General features: G+C 45.7%; 1 protein-coding gene across 2 annotated transcripts in view; it reads left to right on the top strand.

Moving 5' to 3' along the window:
- Positions 1-17,242, top strand: part of vps13b (vacuolar protein sorting 13 homolog B) — a 445,793-nt gene that overhangs the window by 287,739 nt on the left and 140,812 nt on the right. For both annotated transcript variants that reach the window (XM_080768430.1, XM_080768431.1), the window contains exon 35: positions 16,119-16,478. In XM_080768430.1, coding sequence (XP_080624556.1) covers positions 16,119-16,478 — 360 coding nt within the window. The remainder of the gene's footprint in view (positions 1-16,118; positions 16,479-17,242) is intronic.

The raw sequence follows: 17,242 nt of genomic DNA, 5'->3' as shown, positions 1-17,242 counted from the left end.
CTTTTTGGACTCCCTTTTTAAAACTATTTGACCATCCATCAAGCTGGATGTCGTAAGTCCTTTGGCAGACACATGTGTCCCGCGGCCCAGCCCTGGCCCTGGCCCCCGCATCCAGGAGGTCAGTGTGACTAAGACCCAGTCTGCTGTGCCATGTCCTGCTTTGTGCAAGCCTGAAGCCTCCATTCCACATGCTGCAGAGCCCTCTAGTGGGTTGTTGGAGTACTGCGTGGTCTGACTCCACAGCAGAGCGCAGCACACGCTCACTCCCAAAGGCTGTTTCTTCTCACTCGCAGTCCGCTCTGCCAACAGCCTGTCTACCCCCCACTAGCGCATTAGACACACTGCTGTCAAATAAAATCACTATCTGTGGCTGTTGACATTGTTTGGAATATGAGTTTGGAACAGGTAGTGGCTTTTTGATTGTGATCGAAGAGAACAATAGTATACAATAACACAACTCCCTGTCTGCCCTCCTGCTAAGGGAATACACGCAATCATCCAATAGTTCTACAGCCTTGCCAATGTCAATTCAGACGACCGTTTCAGAACCAGTGAGAAATTAGAACCAATCATATAATCAAAAGTCCCCTTTCACCTGTTCCAATTTGGAAAAAAAGTGGAAGGGGTTTTGCCTTTGGACAGACTCAACATTACTCATGAGTCATGATGGTCTTTGTAGTTCTTCTCTGCAACCTGTTGAAAGGGTCTTACAACTCAGCCATCTGCTGCAGTGGAACCGTTTTGTTGTTGTGTTTCAACAAAGCATCTCTGCTGTGTCCTCAACAAGAACATAAATTAAACAACACTGCCCCCCCTCTGTCTCTCTTTCTTTCTTTCTTTCTTTCTGTCTTTCTTTCTTTCTTTCTTTCTTTCTTTCTTTCTTTCTTTCTGTCTTTCTTTCTTTCTTTCTTTCTTCTTCATATTCCAGATCCATTTCTTTCATTCTTTTTTTCCCCTTTTTTCTAAAGTTTTGAGAACACGCTGTTTGCCTTGAACAGATTCTGCAGAATCCCGGGCACTGATTTCAAACAGTTCTCATCATCCCACACAGCTGGCTTTTATTGTCTACGTTAATGAATTTGTTTTGTAGGGGCTTTTGGGTTCCTTGGCAGTGGCAAGGCGAGGCAGGCGCGTGGGCAATGTGTGGGAGTCTCACCAGTGTGTGTGTGTGTGTGTGTGTGTGTGTGTGTGTGTGTGTGTGTGTGTGTGTGTGCGAGCACTGAGCATGCGCATGCGTGCGTGCGTGCATGAGTGTGTGAGGGGCATTTCTGTCGACAGAGCGCTGTGCTAAGAGAGTAGACATTTAGTGTCCATCATTGCATAGGGTGTGAGTGACCTTAGCCATGAGTTTGACATCTTACCCTCACATCTACAAGCAGTCTTGCCTTTTAGATTTCAGTTTCAGTTTTTAGATTTCAGTTAATTTGATTTATTGTTCTATCATTTTAATTGTGTGCCCTGCTTCAGATGGATATGTGTATGTATGCTAACTTTCATATGTTGAGCAATTTTCATAATTGGCATAATATCTGACCATACCATTAACAACCTATAAGGAGAAAACAATCAAAATTTCATCATGCTTTTTGTAGCATGTGACATGTCAAACTAGGGGGTTTTCATGATCCATATCCATGATCCATTCCAAGCATTAGTTCTGCACAAAATACACTCCTTAGGCTAAAACGGCCATAGCCGTATTCACAAATGTGATGTCAGCACATTTGGGTAGCGGCCATAAGTTTAGTGTTTAGTTTAGTGTTTTTTTTTTGCAAAACTAATGCTTGGAATGGATTCAGCATCATGAAAACCCCCTGGTTTGACTCGTCACATGCTACATAAAGCATGATGAAATTTGGAATTTTTTGCCTTCTATAGGTTGTTAATGGTATGGTCACATATTATGCCAATTATCTCCGGGTTTACAATGGGGCTCTATGGGCTGACAACTAGACATCTTGTGAATGACCGGACATAAAATGCTATGGTATGGTGTAATAATCGCTTACCGATCAATACAATGTGAGATTATGTACTCGTATCGCAGCTTTGTTTTTCCTCTCACTGTACAAATCACAGTATTATGATGGTTATCTCCATATTAGTCTCAGCGTGTTGCATTTTGTTTTCATCTCTGTGTTGTCCCGTTGATGATGTTGATAGAGTGAGGCCAGGCCACAGATCAGGCAGCTTTCAGCAGCAGGAGGTCTTCGGGCCAGGAAGCTATGAATAGACCATAGGGACTTATCTCACTGCTCTGTCATCAGTACTGTTCCACACCAACACACACACACACACACACACACACACACACACACACACACACACACACACACACACACACACACACACACACACACAGATACATAAAAGCATAACAAGCAGATACACTCACACATAACACATGCAGACACTAGTAATGCACAATACGCAGTACGCACTTGTGCTCGCATGGAGTAGCGCACACATATTATGCATAGACACACACACATGGTCCCCACATTCTCTGCATGGTAACTGGTAACTTTCCCTCGTTTGAAGTGGCAGCAGCCTTTCAGTTGGAAGCCAATACTGTAATGCTGCTTTATGACTGCACAGCTGACCTAGGAGAAGCTGCGTGCGACGTGCGTGCGTGCGTGCGTGCGTGCGTGCGTGACACGCCGATGACATGATTTCACGGGAGAATCTGAATGTCTGTTTCTCACCCATCGGCTACTGATCCGTACTGTACCAGTCTCTCTTCCTCTCTCTCTCTATTCACCATCTGAATGTTGAGAATTTTACAGTGGAAACTCTCTTCACTGGCATCGCCGCCTGCCAGTAAACGCCACAATGATAGACTCGCAAAGTACTATGTCAAAAATGTCCAGACGAACTGGTAAAACAATAACACTTGAAAGCAAAGGGAGCAGTTAAGAAATTGCTTTTTTATCTAAAAGTTGGCATCTCTCTATTTCTTTCTTTCTTTCTTTCTTTCTTTCTTTCTTTCTTTCTTTCTTTCTTTCTTCCGTTCAGTCAGACCATGTGCTTGTACCACAGTGTGAGAGGAAAATACCCTCTAGTGTAGGGGAAGTCCCACTCGGCTTTATCCTTCACCTCATCCTGGGATGATTACACGCATGGGAAACAGGGCTTTAGACTTCCTGACACACACACACACACACACACACACACACACACACACACACACACACACACACACAGAGTGGCGTGTGCCGGGACCCCGGTTCAAGACATGGTATCAGGCGTCACAGGAACTTTCTGAATCAGTGTTTGAGTAAACACACTCGTGGAGAACCTCTCTCTCATCCAATTGCTCTATCCCTGCCGGTTCTTCTTCACCTCCCCATCCTCGCATTGGATCAATGAATGTCTTCATTAGTTTTACACTCGACAGCCTGTGAACAGCTCCATGATCACACCATCCAACTGCTTCTCTTTGCAAACTGCTTCATTTGCAATCTATAGCCCTGTCACCATTGTGTCCCTATTTTTTTGTACATTTAAAAAATGTTCAAGAAAAACTAAATCTGAAATGTGAGATCTACAAGATCGCTACTATTATAATTTTTTAATTGGGCTTAAGTGCTTATCCTCCCTCTCCAATTGCAATCGTCTCTTCTCTATTCATCATACAGTCTCTCTCTCTCTCTCTCTCTCTCTCTCTCTCTGTGGACTGGCACAGCCCCTGGTTGGAAAAGCGCACATCTTTCCAGAGCCGTTCAATGGGCTGGCCAGCTCTCAGTGGATGGGGCGGGTTGGGGGGGGGGGTGTTCCTACACTGAGACAGATATAAGTTGACAGTCCGTAGATTATGATATTACTGTGATATTACCTCCTACAGTAGATGTCCGCCACGCAGCAACTGTGTAGGGGAGGCGGCCCATGGTCTCACGCAAGCTTGACTAAACACAGCACTTAGATGGTGTCACAAGTGGCACAGATTCCCAGCCAAGACGAACCGCTCTTCGAGGAGTGGATTTATGGCAGGGACCAGCATATTGGTTGGTAGCCGCTTTGGTCTGTATGTGGGTTTGGACAGCTGTTTTAGGTATTAGTGGGGAGAAGGCCTCTTTACTGATGTCTGTGTTGTTTCATTTTTTGTGCTCCCACAGTGAAATGTAGTTTATCTTGCTTGGTTTTCAATTCAATTTAAAATCATTTTTTATTATACAGTCAAATCAAGTTTTCTCAAGTCACGTTACACATAGAGCAGCGACCCAATGTTCCATAGCAACTGTTTAGCAACAGTGGCAAAGGAAAACTCCGCTTTAATGTGAAGAAACCTCAAACAGAACCAGGCTCTGGGGTGGGCATCCATCTGCCTTGACCTAGTGGTGGGGAAGAGAGAGATATGCGAGGTTCAGTAGAGAAGACAACAATACCAATAATAGCAACTATATCTATATTGCAGTCCGCTGACATATTCATTGTTTTAACGTAATGTGGAGGCCGGTGAAGAACTACTGTCAGAAGCTACAGTATAGTTAAGCTTCTGTCTGTACTCTTGACTCTTGAGACGGGTACGGAAGTGTATTAGCCAATGAACAGATAGGCAGATGACCTTTAGTTCTAAAGATTTGGAATGCATCCAACAGTTTGATATGTACAAATGAAGAGTTTTCTGCACCTCCAGTGTCTCTCTGAAATGTTGCTACACATCACACTGTGGGAGCCTAGAAGCTCGCTGACCTATCCTGCTCTCCTCTACAACAATTCTGCTCTGGTCCACGTAGGAGTATTAGTTGGATGTCAAAAGCACAGAACACAGCTTATCTAAGCGGTGGTGTTGTTGACAAGCTTGGCTCAGTTAGCGACCCAGACCCTGGATCCATGTTCTGTGTATGTTTTAAAGTAAACCGTGTCCAACATTTCTCCTCTCTGTGATGAGTGTTTCATATTGTCTCGTAGCTGTTGGGCTCTGAAAGCTGGACTCTGGTGTCTATTCTTTACATCTGAGCTGTCCAGGACAGTGAGGTGTCAGAGGAGCTCTTGTGGACATTCCTGGCCCATGGACAGAATTAGAGCCACAGAGAGGCAGAAGGGCTGGGAGAAGCTTACAGAGCGTGAAAGAGGCCACAGAAAGAGAAGGAGAGAAGCATGGTGAATGCAGCGGTAAGAGGGGACAGCATGAGAGGGAATGGTGACATGACACCAGACAGAACAGAACATAGGAGAGAGAAACAAGGGCCAAGCGAATGGAGAAGGACAAGACGTGATGGAGTGAGACAAGGAGACAGAGCCATGACTGTTCTGTGTTTGCTTTGGGTCTCGGTTCGATCTCTAGTGTTCAGACTAAATGTGGGAGACGAAGTCCCTCAGAGGTCAGCTCCAAACCATTCAACCTGCCTGTTGACCCAGGTCCCTTCTCAGCCAGCCACCCCCCCCTCACACACACACACACACACCCCCTTCCATTCCCACTCATTTGCCATTATTTTCATTCACCCACTTGCTGCCGAGAGCAATAACAAATACGGCTCCCTGCGCGTCCATCTCCCTTTCCATTCTGGCTGGCCTGACATCTGTTAAGTAAGCACCACTGCTTCAGCTTATCTTAAACATACATATTTTTATAGCCAGCGTTCATCTCGCTCCCCTTCTCTTGTTATGAAACCATATCTTTTTTTCTTGGTGCACACGGGGCTCACTGACCCCTCCTACGTGAATCAACTGCTAATTGACAGCCAGTCAAAACAACTCACCTTCCCAGAGCTGAGTGCCACAGAGCAGTTCAAACCCCCATACCTGCCCCTCCCTTCTCAAAGCATAAACCCTGGCACATTCTTAAATTGGCCCCCTCGGAAACTCAATCTATTTGAGATCAGTAGCAGCTGAATTGCCCGCCCGCACCCCCCCCCCCATTCTCAAATCGGTTTTGTCGAAATTGGCGTGAAAACTCCAGATAAAATCACGGCGGTTAGAATTCTATTAGAGCGGGGAAACAAACGCCGCCTTTGAGAAGAAGGCAGCGGGCCCCCGCCATGAACCCTGGGATCGGGTGTCGGCTCAGGTGAGGAGGAGACGGGGTGCCCTCTCTCTCTCTCGGACTGCAGGGGAAATGGGGTCACGGACCCTGGGGACTAGTAAAAGCAGGGCACACCGGGCCAAGTAGTACAGACACACACATACCATCGCACTCTTTGGGACTGGTACTGAGGTTTTGTCTGAAAGAGAGGGAAAAGGTGAGAGTTTTTTGGCTCACACCTGTATAAGCAAGTTTCCACCTAGAATAACAGGTGATGAGGAGTATTATGTTCACCATCTGACTCAGATGGGGCACGGACGGTTTCTGTGTTTGTGTGTGTGTCTGACTATCTAGGTTTAGGAGACAGCTTTTCATACATGTTATACTAAACTACCCAGATGAGTGCTGTAATTATACAAATATACAGTGCGACCATATTAGTTGCGACCATATTAAATTAAGACATAAGATAATAATAATAATGTAACACTTGCAGACATGTAGGTAGGTATGCAGACATACAGCGGTCACATCAGTGCAGTGTATTTTGCAGAAACATACAATCACGCAGTAACATTAGACTGAACTAGACAGCTCACTCACAGCTTAATATTTAGGTAATAGGCAATCTAACAGAATGAATGGCCATCGCTTTGTCCGAGTGCCATGGTCCAGCGTGACAGAATGGTTTGTTAGAAAACGAATTATAACAGAGCTGATCACATGAGATGTGCTCAGTTTCATGTGCATCTGTATGAACTAGGCCGATTTCTAACTATACTCACAACTCATATCTATGGATGTGTAAGCTCTCTGTGAGATGAGTGATGTTTTTGTCATTGCTTAAGGCCTGTGACTGTGGCCTTGTAACCTGATAAGAGGCATGTGAAACCTGAATTAGTCCGAGCCAATGACTGACATGCTCGTATAGGTGCCATATAACCGCTGGAGATATCTGGCTCAAAAACACCGCTCACATGTTTAGATACTCAAGAGGTGCGCTGGATTTTATACTTCACCTGTTTTAGTTTGCCTGCTCGAAGCTAATCCAGAGGCTCAGCTGGGCTCAGTTGTTCATGTCAAACGCAAATCATCAAGCACGCCACAAATATTTCTGACTTTTGTGTAAAATGCCAAATATATGCTTAAGATACAGTATTTAAGATGCAGTAGTTTGAAATGCATGAAGGACCTACGTAGGTAATGCTGAACAACGTGGAAAAAGCATTATGCAAACATTAGATACAGTATGCAGCGAGGTCGTCCACCCTGTTTAACCTTAGTCCCAAATCCCAGTTTAGTCCTCACGTATTTCAAAGCTCTTGAATGAGCTTTTCATCCAACATGTCCTCTTGAACCCTGTTTGTCTGATATATTCAATGTGTTAGAAAATCTGAAGATCAGGTTCCTTTTCTTTTTTCGTAGTCTTACTAGGTTTTTCCTCTTCTCAATTGGTCCAAGTTCAGATTGAATCACCACCACTCGTTCTGTAGCCTTGCCCTTGGGTGTCCCGTGTCCCCCCCCCCCCCCCCCCCCCCCTAGATCGGGGACAGGTGGGTCTTGCATCATCCTCTCTGAGGGGCCGACATGCAGCATTGGGAACCCTGGGAGCACATCCAGGGTTAAATTAAAGGACCATCACTTCAATTCTCCTCTTCTAATTTCAACTTGGTAAATAGACAAAAGCGCCAGGATTCCTCCCGCCTTCATGGCATTGTGAATTTGTGTGCGTACGATGCACAACGTTCACGTACGTACGAATTCCCACAGTTTCTTGTGATTTCACGTGTATGCAAGCTGGCCTACGTGCACGCAAGTGTGTCTTTGTACCGCCATGTGTGTATGTGCATGCATTTGCTCCCCAGGGTACAAGTTGATCGGAACCGCATCGCTCACAGTCCTCTGCAGGCCACCTGGGGCTCATCTCCCCCTTTTCTTCCCCCATGTTCTCCTGCTCCCAGCAGCCCCCCGTCTCTCCCTGGGTCTTCTCTCCTGCTCCCAGCAGCCCCCCGTCTCTCCCTGGGTCTTCTTCCCTGCTCCCAGCAGCCCCCCGTCTCTCCCTGGGTCTTCTTCCCTGCTCCCAGCAGCCCCTCGTCTCTCCCTGGGTCGTCGTTGTTTTTCCTGCCGTTGCTGTTTCCCTGTGACCCCGTAACTAAAGCAGAGAACACAGACATGGCGGTGTACTGAAGAACACTGCATTAGTCAATGGAAGGCATCTCTTCTCTTCCAGTTTGAAGAGCAGGCTTCAATGTCTGCTCTGGAGGAAAAGGAGAGCCACGCTGAAGACTATATGCAGCTTGAAGGCTCTCCTATTGTCTTGTTGGTTGGGGGCACAAAGCCCAACTCTAATGACATTAAGTTGTGCAGCTTGTGTGGATGAACTGTAGGGCCAGACTGAAACATGAGCATCAGCCAGCTGCATACTTCCATGCTGCCACGTTGTGTATCGGGATGTCATGTCTTGAGTCGTGGCATGTGTGTTTGTTGCGACTGTGTTTGTGTTGATTTCTTGTGCCGTGCCGTGTGTGTGTGCCGTGCCGTGTGTGTGATTTCTTGTGCGAGAGAGAGAGTGAGTGAGTGAGGGAGGGATAGTTGTGGTGCAGAGCCACTGTGCTTTACCCTCCAGACGTAAACATTGACTGAAGAGATGATGGGTCAGCGGTCTTGGCAAGTTGCTCATTTTCTGCACCATAGACTCCCACATAGATACTTATTTACAAGACACATAATAAACGCATAGACAAAAACACAGTTCCCCTCTTTCCTCTCACTGTCTGTTGCACACACTCTCCGCTCCTCACTCAGTCGCTCGCACACCCATGACCGCCAACATCAGCGCCATAGCCCACCTCACTCAGGGACCCTCGGCATGTATAAACACTGGAGCCTGAATATTAGATTAGAAAATTACCCCTGCACAAATCTCAAACCTAAATAGAGATGGTGATGGCTAATGAGAGCCAGTTGTTCTCTACTTCACTGCCTGGGAAAGGGATGGGGGGGGGAGGCAGAGAGCAGGAGAGAGAGAAAGAGAGAATGCCTTATGATGATTCTGATACTGCAGAGGCTGGGAAAATTAAAGTGTGTCCCCCCCCCCCCCCCACACACACACACACACACACACACACACAATTTATTTTGCTTGCTCCGACTCTTCCTCCATTGCTTTTTGTGTCTATTTCTCCCTCCCTCCCCCTCCCCCACTCCTCTTCTCCATCTCACTCTATCTCACCATCACACCTCTATCCACATCTGGCCTTCATCTTCAGTTTAATCAATGTCACCAAACAATGTGAAATGTCAGGAATATGGTTTCTTCTGTATGGGAACATAAAGTACAGCACATATGGGGGTTGATGATAAAGGATTTTTGTATTTTTATAAAAGCCATCTATCCATTCATGGATACCATCTGTTTTGCCAAGTTCTGCTTGTTGACTCATGGTAACTTAATCATCAAAGTTTTCATATTTTTACAGTTCCTGTTTTGTTTATCGTGTGATTGATATCTTGTTTATCAGTAACGATGGAAGCTTTTGGAGATAAAGTCGGTTCGGCAGCATCTGATCCCAGCCAAGAGATTATGCTGGACCAGCGAGATGTTCTGTGTATCATTTCTAAAGGCTTACATCATGATGCTCCGCTCACTTTCCCTTCTCTGTTTGTTTTCACTAACACAGCCGTGGCGTTAATCTAGCAATTCTGACATTTTTTGAATGTCTTCCTGCAGTGAGTCGTATGTCTTGCCCTGTCCTGCAGTACTCAAACACCCGCCCGGTGTATCATTGTGGAGATCCTGCATGTCCTCATGTTCACCCCAAAACTAACCTTTGGTTGGATCATTGTATCATTGTAGAGATCCTGCATGTCCTCATGTTCACCCCAAAACTAACCTTTGGTCAGGGTCTTGGTTTGGACCGGCTGGATTTGCTGTGGAGGATTGAAGCTGTAAGACCTCCAATGGTGGTGTCTGTCAGACCCTCTTAAATCGTTGTGGATTGCCAAAGATTAGGAGCAGGGTATGGATGGTTTGGAACTTTGGCGAGCTTCTCACAGGGCCTGGTGTCATGCTGGGAAGGCCTGGAACTTGAACTTGAGTGTGTTGAGCACCACATTGCAGCCTGCTGCATGTCCGAGCTCTCAGAGTGTACCCCGTTAACACTGAGCAGATTGCCATCTGCGCTGTTTTTGTGGCAAAATATTTGTAAGCAAACCAAGGGCCAAATACTTATGTTGGAGTGTGTGTGGAACACATTTGAACACCATTTAAGTTCTAAAAGGAAGGCCCTGGCTGTTTCATCTCCAAGAGCCAGCGTTTTGTTGTGCGGCATGCCCTAACTTCCCAGATGGAGCGCAGTGACTCACTCTGCACAGGGACAGGCTTTATCTTTGTTTCTGTATTCATGGTTTGTCCAAACCATGAATCCATGAGTCATGCAAATAACATTGTCCTGTTTTGTTAGGTGTGCCATTGGTTTGTTATTCCAGCCTATTATTACCTTACAGCCTGGCCTGCAGTCATACTACTGTTACAGTCTGACTTCTCAAAATCATGAATTCATCCAAATCATCATTTCTTAATATCATCTCCGCTCCTCTCCGTTGGGTGGGAGGTGTTTCCGACAGACCCACTGCTTTAGGAATGTCAACATATTTGAACTATTCCTGTCACCCGGATGTTTACTATCCCCCTGTCCATATAACGTAACATCAGGAGAACAAAAAAGCCCCTGATACGAAAGGGAAACTAGCTGGCTGTTATTTATCCCATCCTGTCCAGAGGAGACAGCCATAGAGAGAGAGAGAGAGAGAGAGAGAGAGAGAGAGAGAGAGAGAGATAGTACAGAGGGGTCTGTAATAAATGACGAGGGAGAGATGACCAGGCACAGTGCTGCATATTCCCCCGCATGTTCTGTGGAGGAACATGCCGTTGTGCCCTGAAGCAGTCGAACCGTCCGCCCACACTCTGTGCTCTGCGGTGGGAGCTCGTTAAAAAAAGCCCCCGCTCGCCTGTCCTGCGCTTTGGTGTGCGTCGTGTTTAAAGTACAGTTGACAGTGACTCCGAAGGGCTCGGCATCCATTTGTGAGCTCAGGGGTCGCGACCCTCCATTGGCGCTTTGTTGTGGTTCAGCCGAAGTGCATAGCAGGTTGCCTTTGTTATTGAAACAAAGTTCAATGTATTAAACGACTGCCTTTGATGCCTTGTTGCTTTGAGACCCGCCATTAAGGCTTACAAAGAGAAGTGACTTCATATTATAAATGTCTCTCTCCCCCCTCCCCTCGCCAGAAAATAACAGAATGAATTGTGGTCTTTATGGCATTTGGTTAAGTATTATTGTTATTATTTTTGATGAAAATGAGGTATTGCCTTATTCTTACATCATAGGTCTGCCTTAGGCTTTATGGTTCCACTGAACAATAGAGCAGCACAGCGTGAGCTTAACCTGTAAACTCTGATATAGTCAAGATACAGGAGTTTATTACCATCCAGACAATCTTCAGACTAAGTAGCTCCGCTGAGCAGGACCGGCAGAGAGATTTACTGTGCATGCTTCCATGCTGTTTAATTGGAAGTCTAGTTACAAGAACGCAGAAGGATTCAGATGAACGTAGTAAGAATTTTAAACTGACCTGACCTCACTTGCCAGGGCTGTTTTGTAATTTGTATGATTTACAATGCTTGCGGTTTTCATTTTCTATGATTTCATTCAAGCTCCTAATATTGGACAGTGGACACAGAAGTTAATTATTGTTCTGGATATTTTTAGTTCTTACTTTGATGATGTGGCTTGAGCGGGTGGACACAGAGAGAGAGAGAGAGAGAGAGAGAGAGAGAGAGAGAGATACCTTTTTACCTACAGTAGGCCTACAGTACATAGAAGGAACAGAAAGTTTAGTGAAAATGCTCACAGGCCACATGGTCTTATTGCTGTCGTCTGCTCCTTGTCATGACTCAGTTGTCATGAATCATTGTCTTCCTCAAGCCTTTAGCTCAGCGTCCATGTACTTCTCTTAATGATGTAACCGCACTGACCTCTACCACTCAACACCGATGTCCCAGTTGTAATCCTCACCATTGCGTTGAACCTTTTCCGCAATTAGCGCTGTTGTCACTTCCTAATGATAACACCGGAGTGACCTTTACATGTAGCAGTGCCGTCCTGTGATGTCACCACTAGACCTATTCTCACTCAGTAGGGATGTGCGGTGGGATGCTCTAACCGCTGCTTGAGCGCATGTGTGCGTGCACTCATACAATACATGTTCCATTAGGTCTAATTTGTACCTCCTTTGTGTCCTTGAGCGATGCTTTGTGAGGCTGTTACTGTAGCATAAGACGAAAAAGACTCAAATAATGATGGCGTATGTTACTGTTATAGAAGTACACTTTTGGATTTGATGTCATCCAAGTGGGGTTTTTTTTCTTCTAATACATCACGTCACTATAAGCTCAACAAAGCTACAACCCTTCAGTCTGAACTCTTGACTACGTATATATATCCATTTTGTATAATTATACTCCCCTCACATTCTACCCATTTTGCCTACCATCCTAACACATCCGGATTTTCATATGTTTCCTGATCCCGGAACCTGAATTGTGACCTAATTGTGATTCAGCTGGAAACAATCAAGTTGAAAATGGGGTATTCAGATGTAGAAGTCATGTAGTCATATTCCACTGGCCAGCCAACACCGCAAACGGGTGGCATTTGGTTGATATGACATTTGCTTCCGCACATTATCCTAACTCCAAGCCAAGCTGTTATGAGTTACACTGACAGAAATAGGGGTCAGAAGTCGTGCAGATGCGCTCTGATGTGATTGGCACTTCGGAGACTCGTGGTTTCACACTTTGGGGATTTTCCTCCATTTTCCAGAATGTTCTGCCTAGCGACTCTGAGGGATGACCTCATGATTGGCCAATGGGGATTGGGGGGGTGTGTGTGTGTGTGTGTGTGTGTGTGTGTGTGTGTGTGTGTGTGTGTGTGTGTGTGTGTGTGTGTGTGTGTGTGTGTGTGTGTGTGTGTGTGTGTGTGCGTGTGCGTGTGTGTGTGTGCACGTTTCGTGATCATGATCAAGTGTGTCCAGAGAGTGATTGCACTGGGATCTGGAAACAGCGCTTCAGTGCAGCCATTATATAATAATATAATAGAAAGTAATGGCTGGAAAGGGGGACTTCATCTGGGACCAAGCATGTAGCTCCTCCGATGTATGTTTATATTCCGAATTTATTGCCTTCTGTCAATGAATAAATTGGTTGAGAGCATAAACTATAGGATCATGTGTGTGTGTGTGTGTGTGTGTGTGTGTGTGTGTGTGTGTGTGTGTGTGTGTGTGTGTGTGTGCGCGCGCGCGCATGCATGTGCGCATATACAGTATGTGCAAGTTAATTTCAATGAGTGGGATTTACTAGACTACACCAAAATCTTTCTCTAAGTGCTCAGAGACTTGCGTATGTGCACGTGCCCGTATGTGCACGTGCTCGCCTAACTTTTTATGTTGTCCCTTTTTCCTCTGTGCCCCCGATTGTGGTCCCCATTACCCCTCATTGCATGGCCACTTGTAAGAACCTCTATATATAGAACAAAAATGTGCTTAGGGGGCACTCTGTTAGTCATGGTTAAAGAGAATATGGGGTATTTGCTGTAATTGTAAATGCATGTGAAGAGGGACAGAGAGTGACAGATAGAGACTCTGGCGGTCTCCCCTGGCTCTGTCTTTCCCAGCAGCTGCACAGCTTATTTGTCCCTTCCGACGAGGAGCCACGCTCGAAGTGGATGTTTGCCTTTGCCGGATACCTTTTTTAAATACCTCCCTACCCTGATGCAAGTTTCACCCCCTTAACACAATACACATGGAGAAGGTCTAGGCCCTTTTCTACCTCTTTCCCTTCCCTGTTACTTGGAAAATCTTACATTTCTACAGAAAAAGAAGTGCACACATCCTGTGCTCATTAGACCAGGGAGAGGAGAGGGATCTGGCACAGGGGCCGATCGTATGGAAGCCCTAAACATGGCCCGGCCCAGCAGAACTGAACAGAACAGAACAGGCAGGAAGGCAGGCATGCAGGGTTTTATATGTCTCTTGTTCGTAGCCTTTGATGACACTGTTTAGAATAGGAAATATCTAATAAGTCAAGCATTCTGTCTAATGTGCTGCCAGTCGCTTTAGTATTTGCCTGGAGGTCTTGAAACACTATCTCTGCCACAGCAATAATATACATTTAAAATTCTCAGGGAGTGAGTGAGAGTGAGAGAGAGTGAGAGAGAAAAAGAGAGAGAGAGAGAGAGAGGCAGCTGAGAGTACATGTTATAATAGGAACCATGTGCAGGTTGGTCAGAGCAGACGAGGGTGGGATAGGATGGGACACACGGCTGGTCTGTTGAGAATTCTCGCTCGCTCTCTCTCCCGCTCTCTCTCTCTCCCGCTCTCTCTCTCTCCCGCTCTCACTGTTTTTTAGATTAATCATAATCCCATTTTCAAGCACAGCAGTAGCTAATTAAAAGGGACGTCCCGCCCATTAAACATGAGTGTTCACGGTGCTGCGAGAAGCATGGGGGTGGCCTGGCCATTATAATGGGCTAATTGTATTGGACATGGTAGTGGGGAGACACTGATGAATGTGCCCCGAGTCCCTCTCATGACACACCTGACAAACCTTTAACAGGAATGGGAGTGTTTTTAATTGATGTGACCCAGTCGCTGGACAGACAGGCCTGGGAAAGGTCTTCACATTGCACACTGACTGCATCCCTCCATACTCACACTCTAGTCTGTAGTCATTCTTCTCTGTCTGTCCTCACTGAGCGTTGTAATGTTTTTACTGGGGAGGGGTACTGTACTGTACAGTATTGTTCTTTCTGCAGTGTTTACAAAGATTAAAGCAGGCAAATGTTTGCCTCGGGACAAATGTTGAAAAGTACATGGAAATGTGTTCCCTACTTTTTGCCGCTTCTGTTTATGCGTGTTTCCCTCACACGTGTCAGTTGTACATAAACACGGGCAGTGATTTATCATTTACTAGGTAGCATTTCGTTTTATATGTTTGTCTTGTTTGCCTGTCCCGTGGGAGCCCGTGAGAGTTCTTTCATGGTCCCGCTGAGGATGGCATGCCTTGGTAGCAGAGAAACGCTGCCTGTTTTGATTCTAAGCTTGAAACCCCGGCAACCTACGCGCATTGATTTACATCATCTGTCACTGAAAGCTTTTTATTGCCACAACGGCTGGAATTCTCCCGGCATCCGTTAACGTCGAAGCTCAGCATAAAATCCCGGCTGCTTAGTTCGTACACAATACCACAGTCACTGCACGAAACAATTCGATTTGCTGAGCTATAAGGCCCCCTTTTAAAAAGACACATTCCAATATCGTAAGAAGTGCAAAATGATTTTAAAACCACAGGAAAAGCCCCGGAGCATGCCTTTAATGTCTCTAACTGTGGCTATGCAATGCTCTGCTGCTTTGGTCAATTTGTCCATGGTTTCAATCAAGCGAGTTATTTGGATTGTGTCCTCTTGTAAAAGAGAGTATCCAAACAAGAAACAAAAGTCACCAAAGAACCTCTCAGTCCTTTTATTTGACGCTGTGCTCCCCTTTCTGTAATGCTAACAAAGCATAAAGCATCTTGGTTTGTTTTCAGATAAAGCAATAATTCGTTTTCATGTAAATTGGATTCTCATGTTCGTCCTATTTATCAGGCTGTTGCACATGTTTTGAGGTGTTTGTGCAGTTTCTGAGGTTGCAGCTGCACTTGGGTGTGCGTGCATGCGCGCGTACTTGTGTCTGTGTGTGTGCATGCATACATGTGTACAGTATGTGTATAAGACTGTGTTCCATGTTCCTGTGGCTGACAAAGGACTGTGTGCGCATGAATATGAAATGTGTGTTTTCTGCTGACTGGCTGATGAATTATGTCATTTTGACTGTTATACTTATAATACATGAATTCTACATGGATTTTGGGCCTTTAAGAACATGGCTTTTATTTTAAAGTCAAGTGAATATAATAATATATGCATTTTTATTTACATTTGGGCCTTTATGACCATGGCTTTTAATGTCATACGTGAATATCTAAACAATGTAATTGTTTGAATAATTTTACCGTCTGACTTCAGTGTGCTTCTCCGTGTTTCCTCTGTTGAAGGTGCGTCGCCAGGAGCATCAGCATCTCAGCGGCCGTGACTCTGCAGCGGGGGGTGTGGACCCCTCATCCTCCCGCCACAGTGGCGCCGGCGGACGAGGACAGGACAGCGGCTTTGGCAGCGACAGCGCCCGCATCCGCATCGTTCAGATTGAGCAGCAGAGTGGCGCCAGTCACCACCGCATCGCCAGGCCCTCTCGAAAGTCCACCATCACCAAGAACCTCAACTTCATCCCCTTCGATGTCTTCCTCACCGCCAGTAAGCTGTCTGTCATGGCCTATGCTTGCTCCAGCACTCCATCCAAGGCCCCAGGCTCCACAGACTCCCCCGTCACACCAGAGAAGAAGGAGACATCAGAGAAGGTAAATAATCAATATTCAATGTGAGACTTCTTTTTTAATATTCACAGGTTTTGTTATTTTGATAAATTGTACATTTGTCTGTATGTAATATTTCCTTGATTCGACTAAAGATAGGTGCAACAGCTTACATAGGCTATAGTATACATGCATTATCAGCGTCTCTGATCAGAGACTACAAACATGGTGATGGCAATTAAGTAATTAATGGAAAGAGACATTACACAGGTTGTCCACTGTGTCTGTCACCAGACATCTTGGTGAATCTCTTGGCTAAACCAGGACATCAAAGCACATCAGAGGTAGCCTGGTAAACCATCCCGGTCGCGGCAGATCGGTCTGGGTGTGTGGACTGGAGCTGTGGGAGTTTTGCAGAAACCAAAAAGTGCAATTACTGTCTGTCAATCACAGATCCCTGAGTGCAGACACTGATTGGCTCTTCCACTATTTGGTTTCTGCTCTTCCGCCCACACCCCGGTCACAGAACGCCACTGGGCTGGTTTACCTGCAGGCTGGATCACAGAACGCCACTGGGGTGGTTTACCTGCAGGCTGGATCACAGAACGCCACTGGGCTGGTTTACCTGCAGGCTAGATCAGAGGCTGATGCAGTACTGAGCCAAGCTACAGCAAGTATAAAACATTTTCACCCTCAGAGAACTTAATTAAACAAAAAGGAAAGTTCTACTTTCTCATAGGAGAAACGCACCACCACGTCACAATGGGGAATCCAAGCTAATAGACACTGCAGGCTTTCTCTTCCTGAAA

This window comes from Protomyctophum bolini, assembly GCF_963924005.1.
Source record: "Protomyctophum bolini genome assembly, chromosome: 7".
Taxonomy (NCBI): Eukaryota; Metazoa; Chordata; class Actinopteri; order Myctophiformes; family Myctophidae; genus Protomyctophum; species Protomyctophum bolini.
This window is presented reverse-complemented; position numbering and strand designations above follow the sequence as displayed.